General features: G+C 41.5%; 2 protein-coding genes across 2 annotated transcripts; one reads left to right on the forward strand and one right to left on the reverse strand.

The window, feature by feature from the left end:
* Positions 1-2,905: 2,905 nt before the first annotated feature.
* On the reverse strand, positions 2,906-4,083 carry LOC120454016 (procathepsin L). The gene has a single exon (XM_039639006.1). The coding sequence runs from the start codon at positions 4,012-4,014 to the stop codon at positions 2,998-3,000; it is 1,017 nt and encodes a 338-aa protein (XP_039494940.1). The 5' UTR covers positions 4,015-4,083; the 3' UTR covers positions 2,906-2,997.
* A 553-nt stretch (positions 4,084-4,636) lies between these two features.
* On the forward strand, positions 4,637-5,795 carry LOC120452205 (procathepsin L-like). Its single transcript, XM_039636326.1, has one exon. The coding sequence runs from the start codon at positions 4,707-4,709 to the stop codon at positions 5,715-5,717; it is 1,011 nt and encodes a 336-aa protein (XP_039492260.1). The 5' UTR covers positions 4,637-4,706; the 3' UTR covers positions 5,718-5,795.
* Positions 5,796-11,851: the final 6,056 nt, after the last annotated feature.

Here is an 11,851-nt window from a genome sequence, read left to right on the forward strand (position 1 = left end):
ATGCAATATGAACATTTTTGTAATTTCATTGTGATTTTTTTCACTTTTTATGATTTTCCATGGAAGCTGCGATACATTTATGGCGATTTTTATAGTTTGCTGACATATGATGGATGAAGGGCGCCTCGGCTTTCTGAATTATTGTGGTTCTGGTTTTCCAGCAAAGTATGGCAAACAATGCTATGGCTCTCCACCAGCCCAGTAATTTTTTTACCGCCAGATTCGATTCGGGCAAATAAAAAGAAACGCTGTTGTAGGCATTTCCTGAAGTATGCAAATTGGTTTCAACACGGCAAACTGCGAATGCGAAGTGAATGCGATAAATAAATAAAAACAATAAGAGAAAAAAACAAGAGGGAACGCTATAGTAAAGTTCCCCTACTAACTGATACCCGTTACTCAGCTAGTGGAAGTGCGAATATCTTGGTATATCCTATACTTCCTGTCTCCTATAGTTCCTGAGATCCCGACGTTCATACGGACAAACAGACGGACAGACGGACATGGCCAGATTGACTCGGCTATTGATCCTGATCAAGAATATGTATACTTTAAATGGTCGGAAACGCTTCCTTCTGCCTGTTACATACTTTTCAACGAAAAGTATAACAATGGGTATAACAATGAGAGAAAAAATACTCATCAAAAAAGCAAGAATTTGCATATTGTCAAGAAGGCGAAAAAATACTGGAAAAATTAAATTTTTATCAAGTAGTTACAATAATGCATGAGGAACAAAATGTGGTATTGAAGTTCTTGTCCATGTAATCAATTGAAGTACCTTGTTTTAGAGCAAATGTTTTTTACACATTTAATAATATAAGTATATATGTGTAAAAGTAACCATTAGAAAGTAAATATAGCAATAAAAAGATTTATGCTCTTCCGAAAACTTGGTCCACTTTAGGGAGAAAAGTTCCTCAACAAAATATAGTGCAATAAAAACCTTCAAAAACATTAATCACACATTGTTATCATGCTTTGCGAGCCCAAAATTGTGACGGCTAATGTTGTTGCTTGAAATTAATTTTCTGAGTGTGTCACTAGATCTTTTAGTTGCTTGCGTGGCAATTATAAATTATTCACATTGCTAAATTTGTATATCATATCAATGTGAGAGTCGCCTGCTGTTCCCAGGGGACACTGCCACTGACTCCCAGTATCTGAATCTGCCTCTGTCGTATCCCTCCCCCCTCTTCTCTGCTCTGGGGCAGCACGCAAAGTTCATTTAGATGCATGCCCCCAGATAGACTGGCAGCCATCCATTGCGCCGCCCACTTTGTTGCCCACTTTTAGGCAAATTGCTTGAAATTGTTTGTAGGCCGCAGGGCCGGCAAATCGCCAACTGCTTGAGTCGGAAATTAAAAGCAGCACTTGAGCAGCAGCCCCCGAAACCCCAACTCCCAACTCCCAACTCCTGATTCCCGGACTCCCGACTCTCCGATTCACCCGGCTATATAGCTATGCTATATCTGGCAAATGAATCAGACCTAACCAGGCTGACACCCTGAACACTTAGACCTGGCCATAAATTCAATTTGTTGGCTGGCTGCCTCGAGTCCCCTGGCAGTCCCATTCTCAGCTGCACAGTGAGAAAATGTTATTGGTTTTCGTGGAATTATACGGGCCAATTACAAATATTCAGGAATTGTGATACAAAAGATATTCCACAATTATGTATATATTATATAATACATAAAAGAGCTCTTAAAGCACTGTACCGAATACTTGTACTTTCTTTCGTAAGCATTTCTTTCAGTGTACAAGTGGTGGCTTCTGCCTCGTCCTGGACACGTGCTAATGCACAAAGCTGGACGCCATTTGTCTCTCACTGCTGCGCGTTTATCACATTTTATCAATTGTCCCTACGTATCCGCTGCTCAATCAGTTGTCCTCCTCCATGGCAAAGAGTCACAAGTATACGGGCTGACTGCAGGCATTTAGTGACAAATTAATGACAAATCTAGCATTGACCAATCTGTAATTACATTACCTTTAAGGTGTCTGGCTTTCTTTCATTTCGGTTGTAAAACAGGGCTGCCAACACATCATAACATTTTTTGTTTTATTCTCATACTCATCCATACAGTTCAACAGCTAAATATCTATCTATGTATATACATAATACATGCAAAATAAATTAAAAAAAAATTACTTTTTTCCATTTAATTGTGTACAGAGGGCTTATCTCCATTGACTTCGAGGAACTGCAAGTGCATTGCCATTACTTGGCGATAAGAATTCAATTGGAATTTCAATAGAACACTCTCCCATTATTATACCTTTGCAGAGAGTATATTGATTTCCGTCAGAAGTTTGCAGAGGGGAAAGGAGACATTTGCGACCATAAAAAGTATCAAAAACTAAGTCGATTTAGCCATGTCTGTCCGTCTGTTTGTCCGTCTGTCCGTCCGTATGTACGCAAACTAGTCATTCTGCTGTATAAATCATTCACAAAAGTCTACTATACTACTACTACTATTACTACCACTATAGATTATGTATGTAGATGGCAAAGTAATATAGGAAAGAAAAAAATATAAAAAATAAAAATAAAAAATCAAAATCCGACAACGGAAAATTAACTGCACATAATAAAAAGTTATAAAAGTTTGTTGATAATTGGTATGCGGTATACACTATTTGTTTAATATATAATTAAAGGGTATATAAGCATTGGCTTGATTAGCTTACTTTATTGTTAAGCTTTCGTTTTCACAGAGACTCTGACAAAGACCTTAATGTTTCCCAGTAAGTGTATTTGACGCACAGACTTTTGTCCAAGGAACCCTTATGATTACGGAAGACTATGTTAATACCATCAACCGGGAAATTTTGCTTTCTGCTTTCCTGGAGACCAATATGTAATCCAATGTTTTAACTAACGAGAATGAAGATCAATAAATTTCAGTTTGCGTACTGTACCATTTGATTTTGGGTACTTTATTTAAGAGGCAGATATGAATTAAGTGATATCACATTCTTCTAAGATGTTATTCAAAACGTGGGGTATTGGGGAAGCGATGCCACTCCACACATGTTGTTGGCGTTTCGAGCCAGTTTAAAATAGCCGCCTTCTCCCCATTGGATGCCATAAGAGTTCTTAATTACCCAGTAGTCTCCCCACTTCGGATGGGTGCCAAAACCAACTACAAGAACAGAGTGTGTAAGGTCCCTTCTCGAAGACCTGCACGCAGGTATACTAAGTACTCCGCCGAGATACTGATCGAATTCCTCGTGGAGATGGTCAATGGACACTGCCACGGGTCCAATATTGTATACCACCTCGGCCAGCTCCTTTTCATCGTAGTTACCAAGAGTGACGTAGCCCGCCAAAGTGCCTGCACTTCTGTTGATTTTGCTGTTCCATAGGCAATCCCCTGCCACAGGCTCATAGGGATAGGATTCTTTGGTGGCGATGCCATGTTCTCTCGTGTAATTGAAGGCCACGCTCACCCATCCACCGCTGCAGCCATTATTCGGATAGGGAACACAGTCCACTAAATGCTTGGGCGAAAGTGGCACCAGCTTTCCGTTTTTCTTCGCCAGATGGGCCTCCAGAACGCCCGAGGTGGAGAAGGCCCAGCAACTCAGGCACTCGGTGCCCTGATCTCCCACTGGCGATATATAGCCGTACTGCCGCCAGTCGATTCCTCCGGTGATCTGGTCGTAGCTCTTGTAGTTCACAGTCTTCGTTAAGCCATTGGTACTCGGCTCCAGGGGCGCTGGGATCGACGACCGATAAGTGAAGAGCATTCTCTGATCTGTGTCGGAGAACTGATTGATTCCCATCTGAAATCCAACCTTTCCCTGGGAATGGAGCACGTTGTTCTGCTCGACCGCCAGGACTCTCTGTTCGTAAAGCGCCCGGTGGTAACCATCTCTGCTCCTGTACTGCTTCTTGTACTTAGCCTTGTACTGGTCCCACTCCGTATCGCTGACAGCAGCCAAAGCTAACTCCACAAGGAGCACAAGTATTATACCTCGTACTAAGGGCAGCCGAGGAGTGCCCATTGCGACCGCGTTCAAAGTAGATTTGTAAATAATTTTGAGCTGCACAAACTAGAAATCAAGAGCTGCTCTGGCTGCCTGGTGGGCAGCGAATGCATTATCTGGGGGCTTTAATTTGAACTGCTAATTGACATTGGGAAATATCAAAAAGATTGCGATTAAAGTAAAATATATATTATTAACATATAACGTTATATTATTTATTTATATATTTTATAGCTATGAGCCGGCTGTGTTACTTCTAAGCCCTGACCTCTCAACTTTTAGTACCTATAGCTAATATGACGTTTTGCTATGTCTTAGTCATATAATAGATTATATACTTTTGTTGCCTTTTGAAGCTAGCAGTTATGTTTACGAGATTACTCTATATAATAAATACCGAAGTTTTTTAATAAAAAACGAAATGTGTTTAATTGAATTATTATGGAAAATGCACAGCAATTTAACTATGAATTTTTACACATGTACGTTTCTACATATATGATCTATAAACAAAATAGTCAAGATTTCTGGCAATGGAAGAGCAAAGGGTAGCGAATAGTCGAGGTAATCGACTATCGCGTTCATTCTTGTTTATTTCTTTAAAATTATGAGTAGTTATGAATAAAAATGCATTCGCGTCCAGCTCTTTATCTCGTGCTCTTCCAGCTGTGAATCAGTTGTAAATCTGCACTGGACATGATCAGTTCGCCATGATCTCCTTGAAGTTGCTAGTACTCCAAGTACTTTTTAGTCTGCTCCTCGTGGAGCTCGTCCTGACTTCGGTGACCGATGAGGAGTGGGCGCGGTACAAGGCCAGATACAAAAAGCGATATGGGCAAGAGGACGCATACCACCGGTGGCTATACGAAAAGAAGGTGCAGGCGGTTGCCCATCACAACAAACTGTATTCCCAGGGCAAATCGGGATTCAGGATGGGCTTGAACAAGTTCTCCGACATAAATCTTCGCCTGCTCCACAGTCGTCGTAGAGCGATTGCTGTTCCTTCGGAACCGATTGCTGAAGAAGTTACGAAATCGGCGAACTACAAGAGCTACGACCAGATCACCGGAGGAATCGACTGGCGGCAGTACGGCTATATATCGCCAGTGGGAGATCAGGGTATCGAGTGCCTGAGTTGCTGGGCCTTCTCCACCTCCGGCGTTCTGGAGGCCCATCTGGCGAAGAAGTACGGAAAGCTGGTGCCACTTTCGCCCAAGCATTTAGTGGACTGTGTTCCCTTTCCGAACCAAGGCTGCAATGCTGGCTGGGTAAGCGTGGCCTTCAACTACACGAGAGATTTTGGCATTGCCACCAAGAAGTCCTATCCCTACAAGCCCAAAAACGAAGAGTGCCACTGGGATCCCAGAAATAGTGCAGGCACCTTGCGGGAATACGTTACACTGACCGGCAACAATGAACGGGAGTTGGCGGAGGTGGTCTACAATGTTGGACCCGTGGCGGTGTCCATTGACCATCTCCACGAGGAATTCGATCAGTACTTTGGCGGCATTTTGCGGATTCAGTCGTGTGGAAATACCAAATACGATCTCACACACTCCGTTCTCTTGGTTGGCTTTGGAACCCATCCGAAGTGGGGCGACTACTGGATAATAAAGAACTCCTTTGGGACCGAGTGGGGAGAAAGCGGCTACTTTAAACTGGCTCGAAATGCGAACAACATGTGTGGGGTAGCCACCCTTCCGCAATATCCTCTTGTTTAAGCAATTCCGATTAATAAATGCCGATTATTAATTCCGATTAATAATTTTAAGAAACTATCTTGGTGCTCCAAATTTCAAAGATATTTTTCAAATTTAGTTTACTTGCTTTTAGATTGTTATTAAGGTTGACGTGTTCCATGACATATGTATATATCGAAAAATATCGCCTTGTCTTTCCCAAGCTTTAAATTGTGTCAGCTCATTAAGGTTAAATATTAATTCCGGATTAATTCCGAAATATCTTTAAAATTCAGGGCAAGACGGAGAGACGGCTATGATCGCCGCAAAAGGGTTTCCCGAATGATTAATCTGCCAGGTTTTTGGGATGAGAAGCTTCAGAATCTCCAGCGTTAATGTCGTTTTGCATCCTTAGATTTGGCGAATTATATTGCTGCGGTTGGCTGTCTCATTTGTCGGGTGTTTCTTAGTCCTGCGTTGGGCGTTGGGGTCCAAATCAAATGCGCTGGCAGCGCGGAGCAGCTCCTTCCCCTGGGAGGCATGAATTTGAGTTATGACTGGAGCGGAACTTTTACGGGCCACCGTAAATTTTTGGGCAACTGGCGCTGCCACCGGCTTAATATTCACACCTTTCGCGGGGGATGGCCCAGTTATTTATGCGCACGCATTATGGTTGATAGTGCGGGGCAGGGGCAGGGGGGGGGGGGTCCTCTTTTCTGGCTGATTGCTGAAGGGTCATGGTTTATTATTTACTCTGAGAGATACGGAGGCCCACTGCCCCGCAGCCTGGTCCCGCTGTTATTGTAATTGAAAGGTATAAATAACATTAGGCTAACAGCAAATAAATTTATGTCGTTTATGCTTTCTATCTTCTCGAGTGTGTGTGTGTGTGTTTTTGTACTCGGGCTTTCCTTTGACCTTTGTAAGCTCTCTTCAGGACTGTTGCGTGCAGGGGCTAATCGCTGATGGGCCATCCAACATCGAGCACCGAACTTCCATCCATCCTGGCAGTCCTGGCCGTCGAGCCATCATCTTTCATCAATTTATTGGCGCTTCTGGGTCCCAGCGTGCTGGGCCGGTGGTTTTTATTATTTACACTACACATTGATTACTATTATTGCTAATATTATTATTTGTCTGGCTGCCTCGGGGATACGCTCCTCATCGCTTATCAAATTCTATTTGCCGCCCTCTGCACTTTTCTCTTGATTGTGTCCATTTCTGGACCGCATGTTATTTATGAACTTACGACGCTTGCCACGACCTTAAGGTATTTTTCAAATAATAAATATTCCCTTTTCGGGTTTGCTTCTATATTTTCAAGTTTAGCGGAAACTTTGAGCACACTGCAACGTATGAATACATCGAATATTAAGTATACGTACGGATAATAATTGTTAACTTATTTTTGAAATGTAAGTTTAATTTTAAAGTGAAATTGAAAAATAATATAGTAAAATCTGTATTGAATATTCTGTATATATATTCAGAAGAAAACCTATAACCTAAAAGCACATGCTCTTCCGAAAGTATTCGCAGAGGAATCTACTCATATATATTCAATATTCAAGTAACATTTTCCCTCTCCATTCGGCTATATCTCTCTTATCTCCTTTGCATATAAGCATTTTTTTATTTATTGCATTTTTATAATTGAATTTGAATAATAAATAGACACAGCACTTGGCCAACAAGGCAACTTGGGTGGAATGTCTGAATGTCTGTCCGTCCATTTATTTGTGTGTATTTCTGCGAACGTGTGTCTGTCGCTTTGTGGGTTATTAAATTATTGTTGCTTTTCTTTCGTTGTGCGGGGACTAGACAGGCATGCAAATACAATAAATGTATTTAAAATTGACAAATGGTTAGCAGCATTTGTTGTTGGCATTGCTGTTGGCTTTGTTAAGATTTATGTTGAGGCAAACAAAAATTCACAAACATGTATGCAATTGTATAAATTAAGCAGAATTCAATTGAGCGAGTGCGACTTAAGGATTTCACATGCATTTTATTTAAACGGCTCGAGCAGGACAGTGCCATCTATTCTAAACCGAACTTGATTTGTTTTTGTATTCAATTCAAGTTTCTGTGAATTTGACACTGTTCTAATCGAGTCACTAAATTGAGTTTCTCAATTACTAACAGACCCTAAGGTTATGGTAATTATACCCGTTACTCGTAAAGTAAAAGACTATACAGATTCGTTAAAAAGTATGTAATGTATGTATGGAAACTTTGCTGAAATCTCTTGACGTCGAATAAACTACTAAAATGATCTCGTTTATTTCACTAATTATGTTCAGATTTTCTGATCTACATAATGAACACAAGAAATACCGCCTGCGACAATTTATTCCGAAATTATTTGCCTGTTTCGATCAGAAAAGATTCATGCTCTTATCATTAGCTTATGTGGCACAATAGACATATGTCCGTAAATCAGCTTCACTACCTTCCTCCCTCGGCAGCCACCTAATTCGCGTTGGAGGACCCAGCACGTCTAAGCTCTTTCTATTAAATATGTATTCCGGGGTACGAGACCGGATGGGATACGCAATGGAATGGGAAGGTGCGGAGTAAGCGGACTCCGCCGACTGCATTTGTTTTTGCGGCACTACGTGGCCACTGCTCTCGAAATAACACTGTGCAATCTTTTTATATTGAGACGATATTCTGGGTGGATGTATCAGGCTCTATAATTTTGAACATTTATTTGCCACACTTAAAAACAAAATATACAAAGTTACAGGTACATTTTTTTCAAATTTAAATAGTGACACACAAATCCACTAGGTGAGCTTTTCTTTTAGTGCAAACTAGAGGACACTAAACGGCTGTAAGTTCGCCTTCTGGGCGGGAGTGCGTGTGCCGGGGTCATGGAAAATGCATGACCAACGACTAGACGATGGAGCACTCTCGACAGTTAACGACTCGTCCCAGCGGAGTCCAAAGTGATTGCGGCTAATCAACGTTGACCACAGGTCTGGGCCAGTTGCCGTATCCGTATGCGATTCCTTAACCTTCTGGCTTGGGTCCTGGCTCGAAGTGCTATGTTTGTGGGCCATTAGAATTAATCACGAAATGTGACGAAAAGTTTCTGTAGAATACCTTTAGTGCGTAATACCACCAGACAATCTGTTAACTAGTGGACGACAGCAATGTGTAAATATTTGATACCAACTTGAGACTGGCAGAAAACACTTTGGTTGTCAACTCTCACGGGGATTCTGGTCAAGCCGTTTCATTTGAGGCGATGGGTTATTTTATTATTGTGCGTATATGAAATACATGTGTATATGAGTCCTCGAAATTTCGGCCTTTCGCGGCCACACTTTTGGAAAATGTTTTCATATTTTTCTAAACTTTATTATTTTATTCTTTTCGACACTTTAACGCACACAAGCCGACCGAAACTGTCACGCCCAACAATTTTTGGAAAATATTTCGATTTTCGTTTTAATTGTAAATTTTTTTCGATCTTTGTTCCATTTAGTTTAGTTTATCAAATAAGTTCTTCATTATCTCCTTTTGTAATCTACTTACCAGCTAAAGTTTAAGCATTATAACTGCGGCTTGTGCGATTAAAAAAAAAGGGTGAAGTATTGATAGACACTCTTGTGATTGATGATAGTCCTGAACAGTGATCCATTTTTGGGGCATAATCTAAACTAAGCAATGTGGGTATTCAGTTCGGTTAGCAGTGATGCAAGACATCATGCCAGCAGCCAAGGGACCAGCGAAAAGCTGCTGCGGAAGTGGTCATGCAAGTGGAAAACGTGACATACACACTACAATGCCGTGGGAAGTGGTGGCTTTACGGGATGGGCGGTAATGCGGTCGTGGGTGTGGGTGTGGGTGTGGGCGTGGCAGCGTTGGGAGTGGCACACTAAACCTGCTCACCGCAATTTAGCGGGCGGAAAAATTCACAATGCAAGGCATCGACGTTCCCGCTGACGATGTGCAAACGCAGATGAATGAAATTGCAACCATGACAGCCATATCCTTACACAATAAAAAATAGTTTTTACCGACTTAAAAAACGGATTAATTGTAGAAGAAAGTTGCATCACATGTTAAAGTATTTCGAGTGTTCTTAGAGGCCTTTCCTCAGTTGTTAACATTTTTCAACATGACAAATACCCATTGAGCCAATAAATTTTTCAGTTTGTAATAATTGTTGATATTAATAATATATTTTATTGATATATTCCGCGTTACTTTGAAAATATCTATAATGAATTTTTGGTTAATCAACATTTTTTTGAAGTGCAGACCGCGCTTTAGTTGTGCTACTACCATCGAAAGCGTTCCTGATCACTGCCACTCGCATCCTCCGGTTCCAATTCCGCTGCGGAGTGTTTGCCATTGACTGGACCGCCCACTCATCCATCGCCAAATGAGATGAGGTCCTAATGAGTTACGCAAAATGCACCTCCACTGCTCCACTGCTCCACTGCTCCGTGGACCGTCGGCCCAAAAAGCAGTAAGCCCCTGGATGGAGTGATGCATCTATTTTGAATGGCTCTGCGGTGGTTTCGGTGAGATGGGGATGTTCTGAAAGCGGTCCGGTTCCATTGGCCATTGTCGGGTACTACTGCATTGATTATATGCAATCCAAAATCGTGAGTTGCCTTTAGTTCAGTGTATTCCTATCTCGGCGTACCCTAAATGTAATTACTCCTGCTCGGTTGTCAGTTGTGGTTCAGATAATGGAGTTTCAGTCTTAGACCTTCTATAGTAATATAGTAATATACTTATTGATAAAAATGTGCTTTATTCTTAAGATTGATTAGTAGCTTTATTAAAAGTATTTATATTTCTTGCCAATAATGCGTTTCGTTAAAGTTGAATAGTTAAATATTATGCACTTAATCGAATCGAAAGAATTTTGAGTTCCAGCGTTTGAGCCATGTTTTTAGAGTTCTATCTAATGGTGATCATTATTTTCCTTGTGTGCAGCAGGCATCAATTAGCCCTGGTTAAATCACCTGAAACAATAGCCGGCCATTTGAGCTTTATAGTTTGTTAATAGCTGTTAATATGTCTGCCCCCATTATTTGGCTATATTTACTATCTGTGCCCCTGGCCGTATATGTCGCTATCCCGGCGGCGCTGTAACATCTGTCATTTATGTTGTAATTATCGTTTTTATTACCCTTTGGCCATCGTTCACCGCTCACACTACTCGGACACACTCACATACACGACCATAAACCCAATTGCTTTGGCACAGAGCGCTTTTCCAGCATTTGAGCCTGTCGCACATACACATATATGTGTATGGGACACACAGAACACACACACACGCTGGGGATACACTTACGTCAGTCAAATATTCTGGGGCTCTTCAGAAAGCCAGGTACTAGGAGGAACCATGGGATTCGAATGTTCGTTCATCTGGTTTATTGGCCACTTGCCTTAAATTGTAAATCCTTCGCCCGGCAGCCAAGTCAAATGTCATTTGACAGGAGCAGCCAGCCAAGTTCTTCGCATCCAGTTGGACTGCGTCAGTCGGTGATTCGAGGGCCACAGTCCGCAGTCCGCAGTCCGCAGTCCACAGCTTTGGCTCCATCTCTTTGTGTACCCATCTCAATCTCCATCTCTTGCCCAGCCTCCACCTCCACCTCCACCTGCATCTTCATGCCCTACATCCATCTTTCCAGTTTTCCGGGAAAGTATTCGCCTTGTGTGTATGTCTGCGTAATTGATTCGTGTTAACTCTTGACTGGCAATAGACGAGCAAGCCAAGCAAATGCGACCGACAGTCATCCGACACTGGGCAAAAAGACGTCCTGAGTTTGGGGAAGTAGTTCCATTTCCCACATAGATTTCAAATTGATCTTAACTAGATCTAAGCTATTTACATAATCGATGTTTGGGGGTTGAAAAATAAATGTCCTTAGGTGCCTACGATATGGGATAACTTGTACATAAAATAAGTAATAATGCAATGGTCAAGTTACTTACTCATCTAGTGAAAGGGAGAAAGAATGTGATGTATTATTGTTTTATTTCTTATAATTAACATTTACTTAACACTTTGACTTCGGACTTTTTCCTGTAACTTTCAATCGCTAGCCAAACAATCAGTTATTTAATTTCCCTTGTTATTTGCTTATTTCTTGGTAGACTTGGGCATTTTTTTGCAGTGTGCTAACTCCCCATCTGTGGGTCCT

Source organism: Drosophila santomea, chromosome 3R (assembly GCF_016746245.2).
Source record: "Drosophila santomea strain STO CAGO 1482 chromosome 3R, Prin_Dsan_1.1, whole genome shotgun sequence".
Taxonomy (NCBI): Eukaryota; Metazoa; Arthropoda; class Insecta; order Diptera; family Drosophilidae; genus Drosophila; species Drosophila santomea.